At 34.1% G+C, this 16,283-nt stretch overlaps 1 protein-coding gene across 1 annotated transcript in view; it reads right to left on the bottom strand.

Annotated features, from left to right (window-relative positions):
* Positions 1-16,283, bottom strand: part of LOC105551585 (contactin-5-like) — a 1,043,690-nt gene that overhangs the window by 72,996 nt on the left and 954,411 nt on the right. The window contains exon 7 of the mRNA XM_011996879.1: positions 10,173-10,268. Within this exon, the coding sequence (XP_011852269.1) occupies positions 10,173-10,268 (96 nt within the window). The remainder of the gene's footprint in view (positions 1-10,172; positions 10,269-16,283) is intronic.

Genomic DNA, 16,283 nt, shown 5'->3' with positions numbered 1-16,283 from the left:
TTAAAGTAACAACCAAATGCATTATGCACTATGTTTGCTGTGTGCTCAGGCATAAGCTTTGCTATATAGCTCATTACATTATAAATTCAGCTATATTCTATGATGGCTCAGAGCTTATATGTATAAATAAAATAAGTTTAGTCTGCAAATATTCACTTTATGCACTTACTCCAGATGCCTTGGCACTTCCTATTTAACTGATTATTATGATTTTCTTTTCCTTCCCTCTGAGATCCAATGTACCTGCAGCACTAGTATTCGCCGTGATGGATATGCATACCACCACAACTCCTCCTATAACTGGAGGAGTGATGATAGAGAAACTGATTGTTTGGAGAGCATATTTAAGTGAGATATACCTGTCTGTGGTTTTGCACTTTTAGAGAGTCAGGTATACCAAGAACTGGATATTTATATCCAGTTTTCTGAGATACCTGTAGATATATAAGACTTCATGTGTTCACAACTCAACTAATCTTTTCCTATCCTAAACCAAATTCTTCATTTCTTAGGTATTGTATTTCATAGAGCCATAAATTTACACAAATTTCTTCTTCAAATTCTGTTTGAATTACCAGATTCATTAATCACCAAAAACAATTGCATTGAAACTGTTCAAAAATAATGTTAAATAGCCACATTAAAATTTTACATGTAATTTTGAAAACAGCAAATAAAATATTAAATTTTGAAGTGAATAGAAGGAAAACTACAATTAAAAAACATACAATAAAAATGAGTGAAAGTAAAAAGAGGGCAAATAAAGCATAGAAAACGTGTGGTAACCACTTCAAACTATATAACAAGGCTATAGTAACCAAAACAGTATAGTACTTGTACACACAGACAAATGGAACGGAATAGAGGCCCCTGAATTAAAGCTGCATAGCCACAACCAATTGATCTTCAAGAAATTGACAAAAATAAACAATAGGGAAAGGATACCCTATTCACTAAATGGTTCTGGGAAAACTGGCTAACCATATGCAGAATAATTAAGTTGGACCCCTATCTCTCACAATACACAAAAATTAACTCAAGAATGATTACACACTTAAATGTAAGACCTCAAACTATAAAAAATCGTGGAAGAAAACCTCAGAAACACTCTCTAGACATTGACCTAGGCAAAAAATTTATGATTAAGTTCTCAAAAGCAAATGCAACAAAACCAAAAAGTAGGCAAAGGATATAGATAGATACTTCTCAAAAGAAAACATACAAGCAGCCAGCAAAGACGTAAAACTGTTCAACACCACTAATTATGAGAGAGATGCAAATGAAAATCACAATGAGATAACATGGTGATTATACCAGCCAGAATGACTAGTATTAAAAAGTAAAACAAAAATAATAGATGCTGGGTATGGTGGCTTATGCCCGTAACCCCAGCACTTTGGGAGGCAGAGGCAGGCAGACCATGAGGTCAGGAGATTGAGATCATCGTTTCCAACATGGTGAAACCCTGTCTCTACTAAAACACAAAAAATTAACTGGACATGGTGGCGTGCACCTGTAGTACCAGCTACTCGGAAGGCTGAGGCAGGGAAATCGCTTGAAGCCAGGAGGTGGAGGTTGCAGTGAGTTGAGATCATGCCACTGCACTCCAGCCGGGCAACAGAGCAAGACTCCATCAGATAGACAGACAGACAGACAGACAGACAGATAGATACATACATACATACATAGATATTGGTGAGGTTACAGAGAAAAGGGAATATTTACACATTTTTCATGGCAATGCAAATTAGCTCAGTCTCTGTGGAAAGCAGTTTGGACATTTTCCAAAGAAGTAAAAATAGAATTACCATTCAACTTAGCAATCCCATTACTGGGTATACACCCCAAAGAAAATAAATAGTTTTCCCAAAAAGACATCTGTAGTAGTACGTTTATCACAGCACTATTCATAATAACAAAAACATGGATTCAACTCAGGTTCCCATCAACAGTGGGTTGAAGAAAATAAATGTGGCAAATACACACCATGGAATACTACACAGCCACAAAAAAGAGCAAAATTATATCTCTTCTAGCAACATGGATGCAGCTGGAGGCCATTATCCTAAGCAAATTAATGCAGAAACAGAAAACCAAATACAGCATGCTTTCACCAAGCGACAGCCAAACGCTGGGTACATGCGGACACAAGATGGTAATAATAAACACTGGCGGTTCCAAAATGGGGGTGGGAAGGGTTGACAAACTACCTATCAGGTAGTATGTTTACTACTTGGATGACAGGATCATTGAGAGTCCAAATCCCAGCATCAAACATGTAACACACATATACATGTACCCTGTGAATCTAAAATTAAAAAAAAATTCAAAAACAGGGTAACAAGTACAAAATAAGATGGTAGAAATAAATGTAAATAGGCTAAACTCATTAGTTAAAAGATAGGTACTATATCTATATTTATTGAATGAAGGTAAGTATTTGATAAAATTCACATTATTTTTAAGAAGTCCTTGATTCTATTGTTTAAAAGTTTTCATTTGTGTTATTGCTATAAAGGTTTTAGTATAGCTTTACACAAAATCCACATTATATAGTATTAAATATATCAAACGTTGAAGTACTGGTTCCGTCCCTTACTGTGTATGAGACCTTAAGTGTTTCACTTAATCTTTCTGATGTTTAGATTCCTCATCAATACTATAGGGATGACAATAATTTTTAAGTTTCAGATATTTTTTAAGGATTACATGATTATTACACCATAAAGTGGTATATTCATATATCTTTTACTATAGCATTATGCTTTATTTAAAAATTATAGGTTCCACTTCAATGTAAGCTTTTAAATGTTTTGGTACAAAATAAAATCAAATATGTAAGTAAAACAGTAATAAATGACTTATTTATGTAGAAAGTATAAATGATAGCTTCTAAATAGTAAAACAATTTTATATAGGTTTATAGGTTTTATGAGGCTATTTCTACATTTTCACAGAGCCTTTCTTTACAATATAACCCTCAACTTCAAAATTACTAAACTGAAAAAGACATTTTTTGGCAATCAAAACTCATTTGGGCTAACATATTAACATTTCAAATATATATATTTATTATCTTGTAGATGAATAACCACCTCAGTATCCAAACAAGGTATTTTCACGTACATATGTTGCTGACAGGGATTAATATTGATCTCTTGAGAAGATAACTCAGAAATTTAGCTATCAAGTCAATCCAAGCTTTTGCTTTTATTTGACGAAAAATGGGCATTGTACCTCTGTTTGAGGTAACAAGATAATGGATCTGTGGGCTGTTTCTGAATAATTTTTAATCTTCTCTGATGTATAAATTGTTTTATCATTTCATACAGCTTCCACTGAATCATAGTAGAAATTGTTTTATCATTTCATACAGCTTCCACTGAATCATAGTAGCTGCTACACTTTGAAATAGCAATACAAGAATGTGATATTAAGTGACCTAAATATCTGTCATGAATACAGGATACAATGAGCTAATACCAGAAGGCTGACAGGAACTGTCTAAAACCTCGCAAAATTCAACTATTAGAATCAGCATTTCACTCAGTTATTTAACATGCATTTAATGAAAACTTAGTAAGGATCAGACACTGTGCTACATATTGGGAATACAAATTGGAAGGTGGTAAATTTTGTATACTGAAGGAACATATAACTTCTTGGAAAGATAAAAACAATAAAATTTGACTCTTGACACTTTACACTGTATTGTTCTGACAGACAAAATAAAAAACTCTAATTATGATTTGAAAAAAGGAAGCAAAACAAGATTGGGAAACCAAATACAATCAAGCATCAGTTGAACAAGTATGCTATGATAATCTACAAAACTATTTGGATGAAACAGAAACTTGGGTCTAAGATTTCTAGCATGTATCAGGTTACTTACTAATTTCATAATATTAATCTCATTCCACCCAAAGGCAGTGTTGAAGACACTGTTAATAAATGTCAGATCAGAAACTTTACCCTGGATTATTCTTTTCTCACTTCCTTTGTAATTCGGTTTGGCATGTCCCCACCCAAATCTCATATTGAACTGTACCTTTTATAATCCCCACGTGTTGTGGGACAGATCCAGTGACAGGTAACCGAATCAGGGGGGTGGATTTTTCCCATAGTGTTCTCATGATGGTAAGTCTCACAAGATCTGGTGGCTTTAGAAATAGCAGTTCCCTTGCACACGCTCTCTTGCCTGCCACCACGTAAGATGCACCTTTGCCCCTCCTTCAGTTTCTGCCATAATTGGGAGGCCCTCCAGCCAAGTGAAACTGGGAGTCCATTAAACCTCTTTTTCTTTATAAATTACCTAGTCTCAGGTATTTCTTCAGAGCAATATGAAAATGGACCAATATATTATGTTACTTCAGCAAGTATTTTTGACTATATTTTCCCAAGATAGTTTCCAAGTTCTTCTTTTAAGCAAACAAGGCAAGGCACTAAAATTAATGCACCATTTCACAACATAATTATGAGAAAAAGGTAAATTTTAAGAAAGGTTTTCTTGTTACATAGCTGATCTGTTTTTTCCTATTCTTATTTATGACTTTTCCATCAAAGTTTCTGATATTTATTAAAACCTTGGCTCATTTCATATATTTCTGAATATTATACATAGATTAATTCAATAAATGTTTTTGAGCTGATACTCTGTCCTAGGCACTGGGGTAATAACAGTGAACAAAACCTACAAAATTTATGTCTTAGTAGAATTTGCATTGTAACCAAAGGAGACAAACTATGAACAACTAAGTAAGTAAATGTGTGAGTCTATGGAATGCTATGAGTATTATGGAGAAAAATAAAGGCAGTATATGGAATGCTGTGAGTATTATGGAGAAAAATAAAGCAAAGCTGGATAAACGAATTGTGGAGTGGAAATCAAAGAGGAAGATCAGAAAAGGTTTTACTAAGGTGATATTTAAATGAAGACATGGATGTGAGGGAGTCAGCCATTCATATACTTGGGATATACATGATCCAGGCCTAGGGAATAGCTACTGCAAGGGCCTTAAGGCAGGAGCTTGTCTGGTTGTTTGATACATCAAGGAGATGACGATAACTACAGTAAAGAGAGTAGGAGGGAAAGCAGTAGGTGAGGTCAGAGAGATCAAGTGGAGGCAAATGGTGAGGGTTCTCCAAGCGATGGTAATGACTTTGGCTTTGATATTAAGCTGAATGAGATGATGTATTAGTCCGCTCAAGTTGCCATAACAACATACCACAGATTGAGTGACTTAAACAACAGAAATTTATTTTCTCACAGTTATGGAGGCTGGAAGTCTGGGATTAGGTGACAGCATGTTTGGCTTTTGATGAGGATTTTCTTTCTGGTTTGCAGATGGACACCTTCTTTGTTTTCTCACATTCAGTAGAGAAAGAGAGCTCTCTGGTGTCTCCTCTAATAAAGTCGTTTATCTTTTCATAAAGGCTCCACCCTCAAGGCCTCGTATAAAACTAAAAAAAAGCCCCATCTCCAAATATCACCTTCTATGGTCTGAATGTTTATGTCCCTTCAAAAGCAGTATGTTGAAATCCTAACCCCCAAAGTGCTGGTATTAAGAGGCGAGAGTTTTGGTAAGTGATTAAGTCATGAGAGTGAAGCCCTCATGAATGAGATTAGTACACTTATAAATGAGGCCCAAGAGAGCTCTCTGGCCCCTTCCACCATGTAAGTACACAGCAAGAAGATCTTGTCTATGAACCAGAAAGCAGGCCGACACCAATAAAATTACCAATGGTTTCTATGTGGGGTGTAGAGAAAGTGAGAAGTGAAGAATGGCTCTGAGGCCTGATATAAGGAATGAAATTTCTATTAATAGAGGTGGAAAAGACTGCAGCTAGAAAAGGTTTGGGGAAGAACTAACCAGGAGTTCAGATTTAGACATGGTTAAGAGTGAAGTGCCTATTAGCCAACTAAATTAAAATACTGACAGGAGTTGGATATACATACAAGCCTGAGTCTGGGATAGAGATGCATGTTAGGGAGATTTTAGCTACTTAGACATTTAAAGCTTTATTATCAGGTGAAAACTAACAAAGTGTGAGTTTATTAAGGAAATAAGAAATTATAGTACTGACACTTGGGGGACCATAAAATTAAGAGTTTGAGGAGATAAGACAAATCAGCAAAGGAGATTAAGAAGAAAGAGTGGAGGAATATCAAGAGTGAGGAATCTTTTAAGCTAAGTGAAAATAGTGTTTTGTGGAAAAAGAAGTGACCTACATGGGAACTGAAAATAATCCAAATGGATACACAAAATGGAATGTGTCCTTAAAATGAAATACTATTCAGCAATATAAAGCAATAAACTATTGATACATTCCATGATATAGATGAATCTCAGACAGATTCTGCCAAGTAAAAGAAACCAAACACCCACAGACATGCACACATACATTGCAGACTGTATGATTGCATTAAAATGAAATTTCTAGCTGGGCCCAGTGCCTCGTGCCTATAATCCCAGCACTTTGGGATTATAGTTGAGAGGATCACTTAAGCCTAGGAGTTCGAGACCAGCCTGAGTAACATGGCAAAAAGATGTCTTAAACAAAATAAATTTTCTAGAAAAGTCAAAACTCTAGAGAAAGAAAGCATAGCAAAAATTGCCCAGGGACATGAGTAGGAGAGGGATTGAATGACTTTTTGAAATGATGGAAGTATCTTTTGAGTTCTGGTGAAGAAGACACAATTATATAAATGTACTAAAACTCATTGAACTGTATACTTAAAATGGGTGAATTTTATGGGATAAAAAATGCATGTCAATGAATCTGTTAAAAAGAGAAAGAGAGTAGAGACAAAAAGAGCGGGAAGAGAGAGAAACACACAGGCTGAGAGGAATGGAATTGGATAGAGTATGAAAAGAAAGTTTTTGCAGTATTACTGTAAAGGAAAACCAAAAATCATGTAGTAGCTGAACGAAGAGGGCATTGGACAAGGGAATTTTACTTTGTTTTACTTTTATATGGAGGCAAAAATAGCAGGTTTCCATGTTGATAGGACTGCTCTAGAAGAGGAATCAATCTCTGATACAAATGCAGAAGAAGGGGTACTGCTGAAACAATTTCTTAAAGTAGGCAAAAAAAGATGAACTACAGCACACACAAGTTGAGGGATTAGTCTTAGAACTGCAGCAATGCATATGCTATACTATACTGTTAGAAGTAAAGTTTGGAGTCACAAAGAAAAAGAGCATGTAAAGAAAGGATTTCTCAGCAAGGCAAAATTTACTTTTGCAGAAGAATGCTGCTCACAAGTCTGGTCACGAGAGCACACCGAACAAAGGAGGGAAGGGGTTTTTATCCTTAACGCAGCTTGTCCCTGCTACTGTGTCCTGCCTCCACTGGCTGGAGTTGGACCGCACAATCTAAACTGAGCCTGATTGACTAACTTGAAAGATGCAGGAATGTGGTTACACTGGCAGGAAGGGCGGTTTCAGTGGGAAAAGCAGTTGCAATGGGAGGGGTAATTTACAGAGTAGGTAGCAAATGTGGGCTCTGTAAATAAGGACGGGTGGGAAAGTTGTTTACTGAAATTAAAATAGGGAGGAACAAAGGATAAGGAAGTTAGTTTGGCCTTGGAAGTAGGGAACGAAGAACGAGGACTCTGAATAAGTCAAACCTTTGAAAAGGAAATTCTTTTGTATCTGACCTATACTATTCTATACCACACTATGTTATACTGTGCTATGTACTAAAAAATGGGAAGTCAGATTGTATGGCTACAAATGCTAATTGCTGTGTGACTTGGTGATGAGGGCTTGTGGAGGTTATCTTCTAATTGCTTTCTCTTTCACAGCGTAATAGGATGCATGTTTATTGCCTGAGAGTGAGCTGGGGAAGACACATACAACATTTGACTGAAGTATAGTAAAAATAATAGGTTTTTAAAAAAATTCTAGGTAATATTAAGATGCATGTGAAGTTCATCATTTTTATTTTAAATTGACAGCAGTCTGCATAACTGGTTTTTTGTTTGTTTTCTGTGTGTGCTTTGGTTTTGGGGATTATTAACAGTAATATTAACCTGAATAGACTCATATATGCAGTAGGCTAAGAGTTGGATCTATATCATGATTAGGGTTTTGCAAACTAGAATGTCAGTGTGAGAAAGCAAAAGAGAGATGACAAAATTGAAGCTGTATAAAAGAATATGACAATAACTTAATGAGAAAAGTGAGAATCAAAGGAGGTGGAGTAGAATGAAAATGGGGTAGGATCAATGATTTGCACATTTCCATGACATTAAAGGACTTCTGGAATCAGGGTACTAAAGGAGTGAGTAGAAGATAGTGGATGCTGTTCAGAAAAAAAGGAAGCTTGTGAATGTGGCAATTGAGAGATTGCAACTGTTGGTAATAACATATCAAATTGGCCTTGGTCAAGAGGATGAGTTCGGTTGTAAAACACAATGATTGAACAGTCATTTACATATATTGATCTCAATCAGAGATCACATTATTATTTATTTAATCAGCCATTAGTGCCTATTCTTATCTTATGCTTATCTTACTATATATATGCAACTCATTGTACTATATTCTCCCACCATAAATCTGTATATGGTCTTCTCTGCAAATCAGATAATTTATTTATGTGTATTCCTGCAGTTTTGATTTCTATATTACTCTTTTCCATTTCACTTTATTTAAAAATACATGTTCCAACAGCCTTAAAATAGAGATCATATCTCAGAATACCTTGTTTATTTTCTCACAGGGGTTACTTTATGTTGTTAACTCCTGTCAGTCTAGTGATGGATTCATTCATCCTCTATAAAGCCTGTTATATTCTCTTTCTCCTTCTTCTTCTTTTTCCCTTTTTTGTAATCTCTAACAATTATTCAACTAATACCCCCTTTGGATGAAATCTGTTTAATAACCAATATGAGACATGATCTATATCAATGCCATACAATTTCCCTAAATGTAATATAAATTTTTGTCTTATCCATTAAAAAAATTAAAACAGATGTTTTGAAAGAACCTAAATCTAGATTTAGATACAGGTAAGACTAGATATGTTTACTGTGAAGTCCCCAAACTTTTTACAGAAAGACTGGAGTAACTGGATTGATGTACAGGAATTGGAGGGGTATAACTCAACAATTATTCCTAATTGTAATTATTATCTGAGTTTCAAATAAAAATGTTTTCAAAAATATGTTCCTGTTGATATGCAGCATACTTTCCTTTCAATTAAAAATATAGAAAGGGGATCAGATAAAGATAAAGAAGACTTAAGAAAATCAATGTAGGTCATTTTATTATTTAAAAAATATGTACAGTAGAGCCAAATTGGGCTCCATTACTACACTGGTAATATAACCTAGAAACAAATATGGCCATCACTCTAATTAAAGAAGAAAAAATTACTGAGATACCAAGACCTTCAATTCTGTTACCAGTTGTTAACTAAGGCCTTCATTCCTTGGTTCTTCCTTGTGCTCTTTCTCTTTCTCTTTAACTGATGCTGGTCACTCTTAACTTATACTATGGTAAAGCTATACTAAGTTCCAAAGGTGTACTCAATAAAACTCAAACAAAATGGATATAATTAGGTGTGAGCTGGCAGAAGTACGTATAATTAATCTGAGTACAGTTTAGTTTTCTGCTTCCTCAAGCCACAAAAATTACCCATGACTTTTACAAACAAGACCTCAAAGAGCCAAAAATTACTAACTAAATTGTAGTTTTGTTTGAAACTCAAAAAAAAAAAAAAGCATTGCTTAGAAGTTCTAATTCCAGTGTAGCAAAGAGCACCATAAACAACTAAGTGTCCAGTTTTTCTTTTGAAACAAGATGCATATTGGTATTCAGTTAACCCAACTCTGATACTCCAAACTATTTTGAAAAGTTTCATTCTCTCAGTTTATCGCTTCCCTTGTGCTTCAGGCAATATATTCTTCACTGATGGCAGACAGAGGCATAACAATGACAGTCAACAGTTAGAATGGCAATAAAACAATCTTATCATTGGAGTTCAGTATCCCATCTAATGGTATTTAGAGTACGTGATCTTGAATTACTCATCTGGCACTCTGATATATGTCAAGGACACCAGGCACATTTCACCTGCAATGTTCTCCCATCAATATACTGTCTAAAAGAATAAACACATAGCAAAAGAGAGCAGCAGCAGCAAAGAATGGGATCCTACTGTACCTGGTGAGTGTGGTGGAGGAGAGCACATCAGAACGACACCCTGGCCTTCCCTCACAGAGACGGCACTTCTTGTCCGGCCACTAAAATTTCCCAGATCTGTCAACATAATACAACATTTAGATCCAAGGCAAAAAAGAATGTAAAGATTACTACGATTTTAACTTGTACTTACTTTCTATCATTATCTTGACAAGGTGTCTTTTGTTTGTTAATCAGTGACAAGAGCGCTTTAACATATATCTACATCATCAAGTTTTAAATACCACAATAGAAATAAATCTATACCATCCATAGAAAAACCATATTCTTTATTTTTATTTACAGTCCATTCAAGTTGCCAGTATAGACAGAAACTAGGCAGTATAGTTTTTTTAACACAAATAGTTACATAATATTTCCTACATATTGATATTTCTACTACCTGTAATGCCCATTCACTCATAGTGAGAAGAGAAATAGAAGTAGTCATAGGACTTGGTGTCCCACCTGCTGCTTCATTACATGTCATGCTAAGAATGATGTGTAAAACCAAGCATGAGGATGCCAACGTAGAGACTTGTATGCTCTAACAAAATATAATAAAAATAGAAAAACTATTCTTTTTCTATAAATATGAATAAGAAAGTTATGTGACTTTCATTTTATGAAAGCCTAGAATGGGCTCTGTGAATTAACTACTCTCATCCATTTTGATTAGTCTGGGAATATTAGCTAATGAAACACTCACTACTATGTATGAGGGATTATAGTATTGGAGTTCAATTGCCTTCCCTTAAACTATGTTGCATTTACACAATTTGAAAAGACCTTCCTAAAAAGAAAATGGTCCAAAAGGGAATGATGTGTAATTTTATTTGTAATTCTATTATTGCTTATTAAACTATTTATATCTCAGTACATACTAGTACATACTCCCCTTTCCCTTTTCTTGGGCTAGGTTGATCAATAAGACAATTTTTAGACTACTTTATTGAAAATGGTAGGAGTTCAATATTATTTATGAATAAACTCATGTTTCCATGTTAAGAAATGCTTCTTAGAAATGTTCTTCCATTTCTTCCATTAGGCACAAAATGTAAAAGAGATTTTAAAAATATATTGTAATTATGCTAAAATAATATGCTTTGTAGCAATACAAGGTAGGGCTTCAAATTTAATGTTAATTTGACAAATAAATTGAACAATCAAAAAAATATACTACTGGATATGAAGGAGATAAATTACAAGTCTATAGCACTCTAAGAAAAATTCTATATATATTTTTTTGAGATGACTAACAATTTACTTATTATTTTGCTGAATGTATAACCAAATCTTCTTAAACACATCCAAAATCATGGGGGTCTAATAAACAGTGAATACATGATACCAAATAAATAGAGAAGTATTCATTATTGCAGAATGTATTTAGGATTTTATACAAAATTCAATGTTTCTTTATAAACAGTTAAGCTTTTCATAAAGTAGCAAGACAAAAGAAAAAGTGCAATTCTAGTTCTACTTTTCTGGGGGATTGTTATTTAAAAAATATACACACTAACTTCTGTAGCAGTAAAAATCAAGTCAGTAATTTTCAAATACATGTACCTACAAGGTTACTGCTCTGATTTCTATTACCAAATATTATGCATGTCTCTCTTTGAACTTTGTATGTATGAGGTAATACAACATAGACATTTGTCTGTAACAAATAAATATATGCAAATCATGGCTTTCAACTCATACGCACTGATTCTTAGAGGCTTTTTTCCAAAAAATGATCTTAATATGAAATCAAAGCATGGCAAGATTTTTAATTTGACTTCCTTTTACTTTACTCCTGGAAATACAACACAGGATAGTGAGGCAGTGGTTGTGACAGGGCTTGAATATATATTTTGAGAGCCTTGTCCCTATATCGCCCAGGCCAGAGTGCATGGTGTGATCATAACTCAGTGCAATCTGTAACTCCTGGGGTCAAGAAATCCTCCAGCCTCAGCCTCCAAAGTAGCTGGGACTACAGATACGGGCTAGCATACTCAGCTAATTTTTCAAATTTTTCGTAGAGACAGAGTCTCGATATGTTGCCCAGACTTGTCTCAAGCAATCCTGTGGCCTCTGCCTCACAAAGTACTGGGATTATAGGAGAAAGCCACCATGTCTGAATTTAACATCTATAGGGATTATGTGATTTCACTTTCCTCTTTTCGTCTTCATTGAATCTATAAATTCTGGAAGGCAATTTGGATATCAATTTAATTTTAATGAATTTTTAAAATGGTTTCTAAAACATAAATATCTATTTCAATACACTTACTACAAGTTTATATTATGTTTATTTTTACGACATTTCAAATCAACCTATTGTATTTACAAGATTGTTTTAACAGAAAACAGTCCTAAATTAATGTCTGTTTCTGAGGAACTGAAGTACAGGCATGCCCTAGAAATTAAACACACTGAGAAAAGAAGATTATAGAATAATTGTGACCTAAATTGTGTTTTGAGATCCCAACGACCCAAAAGATAATATTTCACTGTAATTGCTTTGTTTTGTACCAGCTGTTAATACAAGCACAATTTAACATTTCCTCATAGAATTCTCTCTGTGTCATTATTTCCTGGGAACTATAGCACCAGAAGTCCAAAGATAAATGGATTTTTTTTAAAATTATGAGTAGATACTTTTTCTTTCTTAAAAACATATAGAGAAATACTAAAAAAAAGTCTGTACTGGGGTATGTACATTTTCCACTTAACTCTTTCCTACTATAAAGAAAAGTGAAACATTATTATCTATAATGTAAAAGTGATCCCTGTTCCAGGCAAGATTATGGTTGATCTAAGGCAGAAAGGTTTATGTGAAAAAAATGTTGGTTGATGGGAATGGTGGTTAGACTGAATAGTCTGAGCGAAAATTTAGCTGTCTGTTCATCTCTCACTGAGAAAGGAGTTAATTTCTCTGGATATATTCAATCAGAGAACTTTGAAATCTTTCAGTGGTTGTATGTGCAGGTTTAGTGTTTATCATGTTATCTTAATAGATGATACATTACATATACCAAGAAGATAAATGGAAAAAAAGAAAAAGCCCTTTTATAGATATGGGCTTGAATTGTTTTATTGCAATTACACAAGGTCAAAAATATGTGTTCATGTGTTCTATTTTTTACCTTTACAGGAAAAAAAAAGGAGAGTAAAAATAAAAATCACAACACAAAGACTCTAAAATTCAGGTTTAAATTACAAACTGAAATAAATATCTTCCTAGACTTACTTCAAAGCGCATGTACAAGTAGTCAAGTTAAGAAACTGGAGGAGAAATTTTGTGATCAAAAGTCATAGGGCCCTAGACTTTGTCTCTGCTCTGACCTTTCTTTTTCTGAGTTAAGAAGCTCACGCAGGGTTTAAAAGGAGAGCTGTAACTAGAACAGTAGCTTGCAGAATTATTGCACCTATTCATCCTAGAAGAACTATGCAAAAGAAAAATGAAAAACATACAATAATAGATGTTATTAAGAGCTTGAGATGATAGAGTGTAGACTTGGGATGGGAGATTTGAGCCATATTGATCACATGTAAGACAAACCATTTTATGAATTTATTTAACAAATATTTATTCAATGCATACTATACATTGAACACTGTGTTAGGTACTGGTTCTGAAGAAAAACTGTAAAGGATATAGATATATAAATGAATTAATCATACCTACTTGGGCCAACTGTTCATAGCTCACACGAGTCTGGGTCACCAAATAGGTATATAAGCCCAAGTCCTCAAAGCCCAGCTTGTCATAGCCACACTCATGAGTGACCAAATACATTCCATGAACATTTATCATGTAGCACTTCACACTATTTCTCTAAATGTGAGCTATAAATACACGAACACACATACACATACACACAGACTTTAGTTTTTTCTTTGCTTTCTTCCTTTTTTTCTTCCCTCTCCCTCCCTTCCTTCCTCCTTCTCTTCCTTTTTGTATTCTTGTCTTCCTTCCTTCTTGATATTCTTCAGTTACTCTTTTCATCCCTGTATTGTTCCACGAAGTATTTGAGGCGGTTTAAAATATGTATTTGCCTCAATAATAATAAATAAACATGTAAAACAAGTTGAGGAATTCCAGGCGAAGATAAAATAAGCATGGTAAGAAGCCTGCAGGGCAAAACAGGAATTTAAGAACATACACTACATATTTTTGTAAATTATTGGGAGTTGGCTACAAATTTGACTCTAAACTTAAGAGGAGCCAAAACAAGGTGAAGATATCCCCAGTCTAAGGAGATTTCTCCTGAAAGACTTCATAGACTTCATAAAGTTAACACTTAGCAATAGAGTGGGCTGAGAAACTTGGCAAACTATTCAGAAAGGTTTCTTTTCTACTTTTTTTTAACCTCCTGAGACACCTTGAGTAGGTAGAAAGTGAGCTATATGTACACACACAAGCATCTGAAAAATATCTCAAAAATTATTCATTAGAAAGCATTAAAGTGCTGGAGGGAAAGAGAGTACCTGCAACTATCAAAAGAGATAGTACTTAAGAGATTCTGGACACTGATCTTGTATCTTATGTATGTTACATACAATAGGTTGGTTTAGTTATTGGGGAGGAGTGAGGAAAAGGCTCAAGACAGGAGAATAAAAGCTACACAATTAGAAATAAAACGCTGTGGTTGATTTGTCTCCTGGACTTCTATTTCCCAGTCTTAAGTCTGTTCTGGGTAAGTGGCAATGTCGAGCTTATAGGAGTTGTGTTTGGAAAATGGCAGAGGAATACAGCGCTAATCTTGAGGTATTCATGTCTACACATTTATCCTGCAGGTGGCCCTAATGAGTTTTAGACTATCAGTGCTCCAAGGATTCTCAATTAATTCTCTAAAAGTGCTGTGAACACAGATACGATTTATCACAAATTTTAAAATTTTTCATAAAATTGAGATATTGACTTTTTACAAAAAGATCATTGAAAAGGCAAATTATATTAGACTAGGTATCAGAGACAGATTTTATGAAGTTTCATTAATTACATTTGAGTGTCATATATATTATATGAAAGATTAAAGAACTGATATGAGAGGCCTTCAGCTTTAATTCCCATGATTTCTGTAAAAACAACTGACAAGTTTTGTAATACTAACTTGGTATTTGCTGCCTCACTTGCAAAGTGATTGCATATTGAAGCTTTTCATTGGCTGTATTTATTGTTCCTGTTATTACCATCAGGATTATTCAGGTCATTGTAAATTTTTTTGCATTCCACGCAAATATTCTATAATAAAAATTAGTCAAACTTCATTCACAAACTATTTTTGACCTTCTAAATCTTTAGAAAAGAGAAAAGAGAGAAAAGGAAATGAATGAAAATAGTTACACTAGCTACTAACATACCTACTCTGTGGTAGGCTTCCTGAAAGTAGATACTAATTCCTGTTCTTTAAAGATTACTAAATCTAGGGGAAAAGCAAGTAAAAAGTTCACTGCAGTCATATATCTAATAGAGTTGGCAAATCAAAGTCAATGTGATTGATTCTAAAGTTTTAAAAACGATACCAGGACAAAAGCAATTCAATATTTGGACGTTAAACCACACTGATTTTAGGAATTTTAAAATAATCTTCAATAAGGACATCTTATTAAAAATTAGCTTCTGAGAAAGAATAGAAAAAGCAGTTCTTTCACGTTTTGAGAAAAAAATTAAATCAGAATTTTCTAATATATAGTCATTTGCACAGAACGGCTACATAACACACTGTAGAGTAAATAAGATTCTTCATAGTTCCTAAAGTAAAAACGTGAGTGTTGAATGGTACCTTGACAGAAAAGCCATAGAAAAATGAAGCTTTTTGGTGTTTTATTGACAACTGTAAACTTATGAGTCTGTGATCAATTTGTAAACAGATATGGGAGGGCTTATTATCCCCATTTAAGATTAGGACACTGACATGCACTAAAATTAGGTAACAAGAATAAGAACTCATGGCAGAAAAGATTTGAATTTTCAAAGTGACTGATTGAGCTTTGAAATTAGCATTAAAAAATCTAGAGTTATTATGATACCCTTGGTTTAGAATGTTTTTAATCAATACACTTATTTGATTAAATACTTTCCTATTACCCCACATGATA

This window comes from Mandrillus leucophaeus, unplaced genomic scaffold (assembly GCF_000951045.1).
Source record: "Mandrillus leucophaeus isolate KB7577 unplaced genomic scaffold, Mleu.le_1.0 Scaffold528, whole genome shotgun sequence".
NCBI lineage: Eukaryota > Metazoa > Chordata > Mammalia > Primates > Cercopithecidae > Mandrillus > Mandrillus leucophaeus.
The sequence above is the reverse complement of the archived record's forward strand: the minus strand, read 5'-3'. Positions and strand labels throughout refer to the sequence as shown.